The 13,033-nt window shown below is 40.3% G+C and overlaps 1 protein-coding gene across 2 annotated transcripts; it reads left to right on the top strand.

Moving 5' to 3' along the window:
• The first annotated feature begins 919 nt into the window (after positions 1 to 919).
• On the top strand, positions 920 to 11,882 carry LOC124861773 (male-specific lethal 3 homolog). Of its 2 annotated transcripts, XM_047355706.1 has the most exons (14): positions 920 to 1,155; positions 5,589 to 5,671; positions 5,784 to 5,879; positions 6,066 to 6,160; positions 6,255 to 6,352; positions 6,439 to 6,567; positions 6,672 to 6,829; positions 6,914 to 7,072; positions 7,158 to 7,393; positions 7,496 to 7,585; positions 8,051 to 8,160; positions 8,440 to 8,539; positions 8,627 to 8,711; positions 10,778 to 11,882. In XM_047355706.1, exons 1-14 carry the CDS (start codon positions 1,057 to 1,059, stop codon positions 10,875 to 10,877), a joined length of 1,638 nt encoding a protein of 545 aa, XP_047211662.1. In that variant the 5' UTR covers positions 920 to 1,056; the 3' UTR covers positions 10,878 to 11,882. The 2 variants fall into 2 exon arrangements, with proteins under 2 accessions (XP_047211662.1, XP_047211663.1); XM_047355707.1 differs by lacking the exon at positions 920 to 1,155 and having other exon boundaries at positions 5,618 to 5,671; positions 5,784 to 5,848.
• Positions 11,883 to 13,033: the final 1,151 nt, after the last annotated feature.

The raw sequence follows: 13,033 nt of genomic DNA, 5'->3' as shown, positions 1-13,033 counted from the left end.
CCACATGACACTCTCACACGCAAACAACACAGCATGACACGACACTGATAACAACTGAGATAGATTTGACCCTTCTAAAAACACTCTGAGGGGGGAGGTGAAACGCAGATTTAAATAAACATTGTCTTTTGCAAAGCAGAAGAAAGAAAGCAAACCCCATACTGGAGCTGGATCCCAGTTATCTAGCTACTTCATATGAGGGAGAAACAAATAGCAGTACACTTCATTTAGTTTGAAATCTGTTTATTTGGACAGCATGAATTTGTAACAATAATCATCTTAAGGCACTTTATAACAAAGAGGTTACATTTATATAGATATAATATCTAAATATATAAATCTATATTCGTTCACCCCAAATTATTCCATTGCAATACAGTCGCGTAGTCAGACTCAGATCCTCAGATACATTCTAACTCAAACAAACTATAATACTGTCAAATTCAAAGGCCAAACAGAAATAGTACTGACCAAGGTGTGAATTAAACCAGAAGAAACAGAGAAACCACAAAGTTACAACAACATTTTACATATTCTTTATGACCTATATAGAAGATAAGACGTTCCTTTATTGATCCATATTATTATTTTTGGTTGTCCTTAACCTTCATCGTGTTATATTGCCATCTGTTGGTTGGGTTTTGAAATAGCATTTTCTATGCAGAGTCTGTAATGTTTTCATGCTGCCTTCGGGTCTGTGGTAAATTTTCAGAAACCGCGAAAAACGTTAGAGGTAATGATTGAACTCAAGTTTGTTTAAAGAAATAAAATAAAAATATACTTTAATTTTAGAACCACTTTTTTAGAAAATAACTTAACATAAATGTATTTTTGAATCGTCCTGCCGCTCACACCGCCAAAGTATATGAGTGCAGAAATTCCAGGCTGGCTGTGAACGCAGCGCAGGAAAGTTTCCGACAACAGCGCCATCTTTCCAGAAGCTCTTTTTTTTTTTTTTTTTTTTTGTGCTGTGAATCTTCCACATAGGAAAGGAAAGGGTTAATAGGATTTAAGGATCCGATCGATGCCTTCTCTCCTACACGTCGCCATGAACAAATGAATTCGCGGGGAATTAAATACCAGTTTCACAAAGGAGAACGAGTCTTGTGCTTTGAACCCGACCCAACCAAGGCTAAAGTCTTGTATGACGCTAAGGTAAGGTTTTAACTAAGCTAATGTTGGAATTCGGTGCTAAAACCTACTAAAGATGGGTCATTTGCAGAGGAAAAGAGAGGCTGTGTTCATACGGTATGGGACCACCAGTGACCACAAAGGCGACGAAGGCCATAATAAGAAAAATAATCCGTCTGTATTGATTTACCGGGGCTGTTCCTCTTCAGTTCTCGTATGGTTTCCGGGTACGTTCGATTGCATGTTTGCGGCTTTGTAACACAAAGTAAACACAACTGCAGTGTTACAGAACTACACGACAGCGAGTCCTTTTAACGACAATTTCCGACCAGAACTGATCCTCATACTTTTAGTCTTTAAAAAATAAAGTTCAGAAACGATTTACGTCAAGATATGCCTAGCGACCTAAGTTCTATTTAATGCCAGCATCTAATAAACAAACTCACCGCGACCGCGCAGCTAATTTAGGGTTTTAGCTTTGTTAGGTTGCTGAAAAAGGTCCCATTCGACAGTGCATTTAGCTGTATTTCGTGAAACGTTTCAATAAGCTAACCAGCTAGCTGTTAGATGTTTTGAGAAAGATAACCGGTTAAATCTCGCCTTTAGCTAAACGGAGCTAGCTATCGGTTAGCATCCACTGCACACCGACAGAATTCCCCATTTCTAGCCCTTTTGCATGACTCTCCATTTATTTTAAACACGTTTCTACTTCATGTAAATATTGCTACTTGTACTACATTAATGCACTTGTTACGTTTTTTTTTTTTCAGAACCATAAATAATGCCTGGTATCATTTAGTGTGCATTTGAATGCGTTATAATACAAATGAATTTAAATACTTTGAATATCATAAAGTAAATTTATTTCAGTGAACGTACACAAAAAGTGGGACCCGTGTTATATAGATTCATTACATAGTCTTAAATGTGCTTATTTCCATGGTCATAAACTTGGTCTTGGTGGTGTTGGATCTGTGGGCAGGTGCCAAATCCTGCTGGAAAATGAAATGAAAATGTTCCTTTAATTTCAATAGAGGACTTTAGACCACTGAGCAACAATCCAGCCCTTTGTCTCAGGTGACCCTTTCTGTTTCAGGAGTGGCTTAGCAAAATGAATGTGACAGTTGTAGCCCATGTCCTGGATACTTTTTTGTGTTGTGGCTCTGAAGCACAGACTCTTCTGTCATCCCACACTTTTTCCTTTCATTTAACCTTCCATTAGTATACCTGGATAAAGTAATCTGTGAACAGCTAGCTCTATTAACAATCTATCTGGAAAGTTTGAGCAAGAATCCATTTTGATCTCAGGATTGCCAATTTTTGGCTAAAGCTTGAAATTAGACTTTTTTTTTGTCATGTTCTTCTCCAAGCTCAAAGCACCCTCCTTAATATCCAAGGCTTATTATAACAGCTTAGACTGATGCTGCAGCATAGGAATGCTTCACAAAACTGACTTAACCTCGACCAGAAATATTGTGGCGTTTTTAATACTGTGATGTCTAATGCCGCAGTATCTCCTTAACACTCCTATGAAATACTAATGTCTCTGGAAAAGAACGCAAAAACAGCCATGTGTAAAAGTCTACCTCAGATTCACATTTGTTCACCAGTAGTTGTATCATTTGTTTACCAGTAGTTGTACCATTTGTTCACCAGTAGTTGTACCATTTGTTTACCAGTAGTTGTACCATTTGTTCACCAGTAGTTGTACCATTTGTTTACCAGTAGTTGTACCATTTGTTCACCAGTAGTTGTACCATTTGTTTACCAGTAGTTGTACCATTTGTTCACCAGTAGTTGTACCATTTGTTTACCAGTAGTTGTATCATTTGTTTACCAGTAGTTGTACCATTTGTTTACCAGTAGTTGTACCATTTGTTTACCAGTAGTTGTACCATTTGTTTACCAGTAGTTGTACCATTTGTTCACCAGTAGTTGTACCATTTGTTCACCAGTAGTTGTACCATTTGTTTACCAGTAGTTTTACCATTTGTTCACCAGTTGTTGTACCATTTGTTTACCAGTAGTTGTACCATTTGTTCACCAGTAGTTGTACCATTTGTTCACCAGTAGTTGTACCATTTGTTCACCAGTAGTTGTACCATTTGTTTACCAGTAGTTGTACCATTTGTTCACCAGTAGTTGTACCATTTGTTTACCAGTAGTTGTATCATTTGTTTACCAGTAGTTGTACCATTTGTTCACCAGTAGTTGTATCATTTGTTTACCAGTAGTTGTATCATTTGTTTACCAGTAGTTTTACCATTTGTTCACCAGTAGTTGTACCATTTGTTTACCAGTAGTTGTACCATTTGTTCACCAGTAGTTGTACCATTTGTTTACCAGTAGTTGTACCATTTGTTCACCAGTAGTTGTACCATTTGTTCACCAGTAGTTGTACCATTTGTTCACCAGTAGTTGTACCATTTGTTTACCAGTAGTTGTACCATTTGTTCACCAGTAGTTGTACCATTTGTTTACCAGTAGTTGTACCATTTGTTCACCAGTAGTTGTACCATTTGTTTACCAGTAGTTGTATCATTTGTTTACCAGTAGTTGTACCATTTGTTTACCAGTAGTTGTACCATTTGTTTACCAGTAGTTGTACCATTTGTTCACCAGTAGTTGTACCATTTGTTTACCAGTAGTTTTACCATTTGTTCACCAGTAGTTGTACCATTTGTTTACCAGTAGTTGTACCATTTGTTCACCAGTAGTTGTACCATTTGTTCACCAGTAGTTGTACCATTTGTTCACCAGTAGTTGTACCATTTGTTTACCAGTAGTTGTACCATTTGTTCACCAGTAGTTGTACCATTTGTTTACCAGTAGTTGTATCATTTGTTTACCAGTAGTTGTACCATTTGTTCACCAGTAGTTGTATCATTTGTTTACCAGTAGTTGTATCATTTGTTTACCAGTAGTTTTACCATTTGTTCACCAGTAGTTGTACCATTTGTTTACCAGTAGTTTTACCATTTGTTCACCAGTAGTTGTACCATTTGTTTACCAGTAGTTGTACCATTTGTTCACCAGTAGTTGTACCATTTGTTCACCAGTAGTTGTACCATTTGTTCACCAGTAGTTGTACCATTTGTTTACCAGTAGTTTTACCATTTGTTCACCAGTAGTTGTACCATTTGTTTACCAGTAGTTGTACCATTTGTTTACCAGTAGTTTTACCATTTGTTCACCAGTAGTTGTACCATTTGTTCACCAGTAGTTGTACCATTTGTTTACCAGTAGTTGTACCATTTGTTCACCAGTAGTTGTACCATTTGTTCACCAGTAGTTGTACCATTTGTTTACCAGTAGTTTTACCATTTGTTCACCAGTAGTTGTACCATTTGTTTACCAGTAGTTGTACCATTTGTTCACCAGTAGTTGTACCATTTGTTCACCAGTAGTTGTACCATTTGTTCACCAGTAGTTGTACCATTTGTTTACCAGTAGTTGTACCATTTGTTCACCAGTAGTTGTACCATTTGTTTACCAGTAGTTGTACCATTTGTTCACCAGTAGTTGTACCATTTGTTACCAGTAGTTGTACCATTTGTTTACCAGTAGTTGTACCATTTGTTTACCAGTAGTTGTACCATTTGTTCACCAGTAGTTGTACCATTTGTTCACCAGTAGTTGTACCATTTGTTTACCAGTAGTTGTACCATTTGTTTACCAGTAGTTTTACCATTTGTTCACCAGTAGTTGTACCATTTGTTCACCAGTAGTTGTACCATTTGTTTACCAGTAGTTGTACCATTTGTTCACCAGTAGTTGTACCATTTGTTCACCAGTAGTTGTACCATTTGTTTACCAGTAGTTTTACCATTTGTTCACCAGTAGTTGTACCATTTGTTTACCAGTAGTTGTACCATTTGTTCACCAGTAGTTGTACCATTTGTTCACCAGTAGTTGTACCATTTGTTCACCAGTAGTTGTACCATTTGTTTACCAGTAGTTGTACCATTTGTTCACCAGTAGTTGTACCATTTGTTTACCAGTAGTTGTACCATTTGTTCACCAGTAGTTGTACCATTTGTTTACCAGTAGTTGTACCATTTGTTACCAGTAGTTGTACCATTTGTTTACCAGTAGTTGTACCATTTGTTCACCAGTAGTTGTACCATTTGTTCACCAGTAGTTGTACCATTTGTTCACCAGTAGTTGTACCATTTGTTTACCAGTAGTTGTACCATTTGTTCACCAGTAGTTGTACCATTTGTTTACCAGTAGTTGTACCATTTGTTCACCAGTAGTTGTACCATTTGTTTACCAGTAGTTGTACCATTTATTTACCAGTAGTTGTACCATTTGTTTACCAGTAGTTGTACCATTTGTTCACCAGTAGTTGTACCATTTGTTCACCAGTAGTTGTACCATTTGTTTACCAGTAGTTGTACCATTTGTTCAGCTTCAATTTAATGGGAACTGACTGAATTTTTGTGTTGGTCCTGCAGGTCCTTGATGTCTTGATAGGTACAGATGAACATGGGAGACGAGTCCCAAAGTACTTGATTCACTTCAGTGGTTGGAGCAGAAGGTGACAGTATTTTGAGTGCATCAATTTCCAATTCACCCGAACATATATTGTCATTTTTTTGTTGCTTTTTTTGCACTGGATTTGTATTAAACTGGAGCGTGTGTGTGTGCAGCTGGGATCGCTGGGCTGCAGAGGATCATGTCCTAAGGGACACGGAGGAAAACCTCAAATTGCAACGTAAGCTGGCTCGCAAAGCTCTAGGGCGCATGTAAGTTCTTGTTCTAATCATTCAGAAAGAGATTTCATGACGAGAATTCAGCTGTTCAAAAAAGTTTCTCCCTCCACCTGGAATTGACTGTAAAATTGCTTTATCTGGTCGTCAGCTTAAACGGTTTCAGCTCTCTAAACACTGGGTCTGACTCTTCTGTTTGTTCCGTCTCATCCTGGTGACCAGGAAGAGAAAAGGATGGACGAAGAGGCGTCGTCGTCATTCTGGTAACAAATCTTCTCTGAAGACTCTCCCCAAGGAGGAGGACAGCGATGACGCGTGTGAGAGCTCTGTCCGCATCGCCTAATCTTCTGCCCCAGCCCTCACGTCTGCAATCGTTTTAAAGCCGCACGTGTTTTGTTTTGCTGCCTCTAGGTTTGATTTCAACCTCGGACAGCAGCGAAGGGGACGACTCGGACCCTGAGTCTTCAAACAGCGGCGACAGCACCTTCTCAGAAGACATCAACAAAATGGTGAAGAGTCTAAACATGAGTTTCATTTTGAGTGATGGCTTTCAGGTGCCCTAGGTGCAAGAGTAGTCATCCCGCTTGTGTTTCAGAGGGTTGATCCAGATGTTAATGTGAAGAGGGAATGCGAGGAGAAGGTCGTTCACGTGGACATCAACATCCCAGATGTTCTGAAGAAGAAGCTGGAAGATGACTGCTTTTACATCAACAAGAGAAAAAAGGTACTCAACAACTTCACCCTCTCCCACACCAACCTTTCTGTGTCTGGGTTTTGGCCCGGTTATAAAAGTGTCGCTGTTCTGTTTGCTTGTTTTTCCTCTCCCAGCTCGTCACGGTTCCCTGTCAGACAAACGTCGTCCACATCCTGGAGTCCTACGTGAAGCACTTTGCCATCAACAAGGCGTTCATGGCCAATGAGCAGTACAGGCGTCAGCAGAGCACCACGCAGAGCAGCAGCCCACAGCCAATCCCTCCAGAGAGGAGGTGAGGATCCACACTGTTAATGTTTGGAAAAGGCAGGAATGTACTGGAGCTTATTTATTGTAAACTTCTGGGTTTGTTTTCCAGTGAAGAGCTTTGTAAGGAAATGGTTGATGGTTTGAGGATCACTTTTGACTTCACTTTACCCATGATCCTGCTCTACCCCTGCGAACAAGCTCAGTTCAAAAAGGTCAGCTCTTCCAGGCTCCTCCTGACAGCCAATGAAACTTCACCTAGCTCCAGCAAGTAGGTGTCTTGTGATTAAATGTTCTCACTCAGTGAAGCTCTTGTGGGTAATATTTAACCACTTTGCCCCAACTCTTCCTGACAGTGCCCAACGAGAACGAAGCCCAAGCCCAGCGACTCACAACCCCCCTACGCCTCAGTCCACAGACAGCCAGCCGGCGCTGAGTGACACCTCCGCCACCACGCCCACAGCTCCAACCCCTACTCCGAAGCGTCGCCGCCACCCCGACATGGACTGCATCTCCTACCAGTCCCAGTCCCTCAGACGCTCCACCAGGAACACGTCAGGAGGAGATCGGCCTGCTGAAGGAAGCAGCGGAGGTCAGGAGAATCTGTTGTAAATTAAAGGATTTAGTCAAGCCTTTGTCACCATTTATTATCAGATTTCTGGTTTTTTGACCTATAAATATAACATACAAACAGGTGGAGGGAGTGCTACAGCTTCTCCGCAGCTCAAACGGCGTTTAATCGACACATCATCACAACCCAAGTTCTTCCTCAACCTTGAAAAAAGTAAGGTTAAGCCTTCTTTTTTTTATATAATAGTCCCACTTTTAATGGAGCATAAAATATGAATGGTTCCTCAACAGGAACAGTGGCAGATACCCAGCAACCCTCGCCAGAATTTTCATGTCGCTATGAAAAAATTCAATAAAGTTTTTTTTTTCAGCCTTTTATCAATTGATGATGACTTTCCAGCACTCAGGGGAACCCCTTCCTTACCAGTTAAAACAGATGAGAATTTATTCCTCATCAGTTGTTATAAAACAATATAATTCTCTCTGATCATGGGTGTGATAGTCAGTAAATGGTACGCTTTGAGACTGTAGTAACCATTTTCGTCCAGTAGATGGCAGTATCATCCTTCCCACGCTGTTTTTGTTTCTAACCAAACCTCCATGCGAAGTCAGTTTGCGTCTTTCGATTCGTGAAACCGCCTTGTTTTCTCCTCTCTTTTTTTTGTTTTTTTTTACCCAGAAACCCCAGTTCACAGTGGCTCATCCTCCCCGTTGCCATTGACACCAAGCAAAGAGAGGAGTGGGCCTTTCTACAGCCTGGAAAGCTGGAGAAACAATGAGCTCAATGAGGTGGTGAAACGGTGTTTACTCAGTGATTTTTTATTTATTTTTTTTTGCTCTGAATATTATGCTGTCCAGTTTACAATCATGGTTAATAGTTGATGTATAAATACAGCAAACTCCACAATTCTTGCCACCCCTGGTGGAAAATGTGAAAATGCCTTTAAAGAAATGCCTCGTTTATTGCAGGAGAATAATCTCACACTGAAAAACGTAGAAAATACAACCAACCAATTCAAAACCCATTAAAAAAACAAAAAAAAAACGCCTTTTTGTCTCACCAACCAGGTTCTGAGTTGGAAGCTGACGCCTGATAACTACCCTCTCAACGACCAGCCTCCCCCACCCTCTTACCTGTATGGATCCCAGCACCTCCTGCGGCTTTTTGGTCGGTTTTTCATTCCCGTCACGTCTGTCTCGACGTCAGCAGTTTTAAACACAGAAGATTGACATGGTAATTTTTCTCTCCTTCCAGTGAAGCTACCAGAGATCCTGGGGAAAATGCAGATCCCCGAGCGGAATCTCAGAGCCTTAATCAAACATCTGGAGCTCTTCCTCAGGTATCGATGGTCTTCTGGCATAAAACATACATACCAGAACTAGCATTACAATGAAGATACAGGGTTATAATTTCACCTCACTTAAAGCTATTATCTTTAAAAAGACATTCTTTACTAAGGTGGATAAAAGCCGAGTGAAATAATGTATCAAAAAGTAGAGGAAGTCATTTAAAGCTTCCAGGAAATTCAATTTAAAGAACTCTGGCCAAAAGAACACATTTCTTGACCAAGGTTTGACCCAGCCAAGCATTAACGTCTCCATAACACAGGGACAGAGGGCCACCACATGGAATCCAAGAGTACAGCCTATATATTATTTACATTTTACTGGCCTGAAGGAGCTACCAGAGATCCATCAGACCAACCTGGAAGCTCTACATCCAAAAGAAGGCAGGAGTTGGCGTGGCTTAGAAGGAGAGCTCCTGATAGAGGGAGGGAGATGAGTGGGCGTTACACAAGCGCGGGAGTCTAATCTTTAAATCCTCACTAGCGATCTTCAGGGATTTAGGTCTTTTTATTCTTTAATCAAACTCAACCAATACACCCTCCTGTCAGCAGGTAGCGTTAGAGAGCTAAATATGTGACATCAGATCCTTCTTTCGTGGCTCTCTTGGTTGCACAAACAGTTGCAGAATTGGTTTAGCTTCCTTTCTATGCTTGTAGAGTACAGATACCTGAAGCCTCAGTAGTATCCGCTGGGGAAAGCACCTTGTGCAGCATCATCATTTGCTGGGTCAAAGGGCATCTCTGTACTTGCATCAATCAGCTAAATGGTACACAGTCAGTTGGTTCTTAAATGTCAATGGATTACTACCCTTACTGTTTATAATCATCAGTCTTCTTAATTATTTGGTTAGTTTAGTATCTATTGAATTAAAAGTTTAGTTTACTTAGATTCTTTTGATTCATTTTCAATTTATTTTTGTTTTATTTTCTATGTTTAAATATTTTTGAATTTTCTTTATTTTTATTCAAGGTTTTAAATGTTTATTCAGATACGTTTTCTATTTTTAATTTAATAATAGTACATATTTTGATTCTAGTTATTAACCTGCTTACTTTGTTTGAGTTGTTTTCTTCTTGTCAGTATAAACACTTTTTGCTCACCATGTTGTAGACTCAGCAGGACATTGGCCACGCTCTTAGACCCGACCCGTTCGGGAAAGACTCCGTGTTTTTACTCTGTAATCAGCCTCGGGGCAGATTGTGCCGACTGGGCAAAAAACTGATTGATGTCCCGGAGACTGACGCGCGGTGCACGCTGGGATTTGGCCACAGCTGATCTCCTCGCTCGCCCCTTTCTCGCCGTAAGAACGATTGCGATTAAGTCTGGGTGTAGTGTGCACACACATGTCAAATGCACACGGTATGCAGAGTTATAGTCAGAAACTCAGGAATTCAACAGCATGCTAACATAAATCCAGACATCTTTCTTTCTTTTTAAATATTTGTCTGAATATTATCAATTAAGGATTAGCCTTTACTGCTGGCTGGATAATAACCAGAACCTGCTGCTGCTGAGCTTCACCTTTAGCATCCCGCGCCATCGTCTTGACGTTCATTCTTTATAACGTCTCTGATGAGGATAATTTGTGTGCATTGAGATTAGAAAGGCCGGTGGAGCTAAGATGAGATGGCAAGATTTAGAGGATTTGGCCGAGTAGCGGATACTAAGAAGATTCCGGATTAGTTTTCCCCGCTGCTGATTAGATGGGAAGAGGGCGGGGGATTTTTATTATTTTTTTTACTTCTTTTGCTCTCCGACTGCTGGTCGGTCATTCCCATGTCCACTCTTTCTCAGATAGCGATTGATTTCTTCTGAAATAGAGACGAAGGCATGTGTGTTTTTGGAGGGGGAGGGGGGTATACAAAGACAGAGGGGGGATTGGACTTGAGGTTTCTTGGAATAAGCCGGGACGTCTAGGAAAAACCAGAGGATGATGTGAACTGTAATGTGTGGCCGGACTGATAAATAGCTCATGATGAAAATTGAATGTTGAAACCAGTCAGAATATCTCACCAGATTTCCCCCTGATTGTACCTCCCCTTTCCCCGACCTCTCTTAGGTTTTTGGCTGAGTTCCATGAGGATTTTTTTCCAGAGTCTGCATACGTGTCTGCATCAGAAGCCCACTACAACATGAAACAACCGAGGCCAGTTTATTAAAGGAGATGCAGACAGCTTCTTTTTCTTTCTCTAAGCCCCCTGCAACCTCTCTGGGCCTTCTCCGGCTCCTTTCTAACATGCATTCTCCCTCTGCTGCCTTGCGGATCCAGATACTTCCACATCTCTGCTGCATGCAGGACTACAATCTTCTGCTTTGCATTAACGTGGAACGCATGCTGATTTCCACGAATGCCAATGTGCTGAAGTCCAAGGCTCTCACGGCTAACCCTAATTTCTGTTGCTTTTTTTCCTATTTCCTATTTCTCTTTGCTAGCGGCAGTTTTGGACTATTGTCACCTATTCGTTGAAGAATGGGGGTTAAAATTTGTCCTGTGTTGCTGTTCTTCTGCCTGTCCGGGAAACTAATTATGACCACTAGGGATGGAAATATACGTCTGTCTGGAAGCTTATTATTTTCCAAAGAGTGACTTCCTCTGCTTCCCAGTGGTCCAGAATACTCCCAGAATACTCCCAGACTGCGGTTCTTGATTCGTCCCGCTCTTCTGATCTTTTCCTCCTTACTTTGTCCTCTAGAAATTTGTTCTTTAAATGTTTGGCTCATTCATGGCAAATAGAAGATTTGCTGTTTCTTGTTTTATTCCACAACCCATCCCGGCTACGTTTGGTTTGATAAAGTGGCGTTCCGTTTAATTCTGTATTAACTCTGTATTAGGTCAGTTCAGTAAATTGAATATGAAGAAAAAAAGACCTATCAAAGAAGAAAATTTTTGTTTTATTATAAAATCCAAAGAATATATGTACCAACTCGTCCACTCCACATGTAATATGAATGACAACCTAATCAGATTATTTGGTGAAAATGTATGCTATTTATTATTCTTCAAATGCAGGTCAGTCACTCTGACAGGACCTCAAACTGTAAGCCAAAATTTAAAAAATCTTGTATAAAACATGTTGGGCATTTTTTCATTTCCTTGCAGTGAGTTTCTTCTCCATTGTGGCTCTGTTCTATGTTTAAAAAAAATAAAAGAAAATAAAGAACAATTTCCGAATCGTCACCTTTTCTATACACGCATGCCTGCATAAGGCTCCATGAATGTGGCAGTGAATATGGATGAGTTTTCACACTGTTTCAGACTGAACGGGTCAGTCCAGAATCATACTGAGATGTACAGGGCCGGATTGTGGAGGATGTAAAGACCTTGAGTTAAAGGGAGTTTTGTGCCTGAACCACTCCTGAAGAGGAATGTCCGGGCAATCGGTTCATGACCTTCAACTTCATTATATTTGGGTTATATAGAAACACACACCTGCAAATTCACCTTTTCGTGACTCAAAAAAAATGTTTTAGCTGCATAGTCAAAGTCCAGACTTCGAGATGCTGTGGCATGACTTGCCAAAGGGTGGCACGAGCAATTATTGGTGGACAATTACTTTTTCCCATAAGAACAATCTGAGGTTTTGACTCTGACATTAAAAATGGTTTGATCTGAAGCTATTAAGTGTGACAATAAAGCAAAACATGAAATCTATAGGGTACAAATGCTTTTTTTTCAGCACAGCCAGTACTCTTGTGTAAAGGTTTTTGTGACAAACATTTCAACATAGTCTAATGGAAATATGTTCACTTAAATGTGCACAGCTGAATATAATCTAAAGGTCAATGCCAAATAGAGAAATTAGATAAGCACTGTTCTTTTATTCTTTAACACCTTCCATGTCTAAAGAATTGTGCTCTTAGTTTACTCCCATTGCACCTGTGGGAGACTGGTGAACATGTTCTCCCTACATCAGAGTTCTAATTGGTTTTAGTGGTGAACCTTAATTGAATTTTGCCTGGATCAGACTAATGAACCGCATATCAGTGCAACCCAAGACAGCGCTCTCTCACGCGGTGCTATCACGTAGCCACAGAAGCCGCGAGTTCAAGCCTCTCCATGCATCTCCAATCGATTTCCCATCCTGCGCTGTCACTATCAGCTTACCCCATAATTTAATTGTTGCGGGGCAAAAATGGAAGTTAATGAGATGTGAGCTATCGCCTCTAAAGTGCTGCTGCCCGCATCTTTTACCCAGGGTTGTTTGGCCCTACCATCTTCAGCTGTGGTTTCCTGTTTTTCTTCTTTGGTCTGAGTGGTTTTCTTCTTTCAAATCCATAATCACGATCTCTAAAGTTCATTGTTATTTGTTTCTGT

The sequence above is a fragment of the Girardinichthys multiradiatus genome, chromosome 24 (genome assembly GCF_021462225.1).
Source record: "Girardinichthys multiradiatus isolate DD_20200921_A chromosome 24, DD_fGirMul_XY1, whole genome shotgun sequence".
In the NCBI taxonomy this organism is placed as follows: Eukaryota; Metazoa; Chordata; class Actinopteri; order Cyprinodontiformes; family Goodeidae; genus Girardinichthys; species Girardinichthys multiradiatus.
This window is presented reverse-complemented; position numbering and strand designations above follow the sequence as displayed.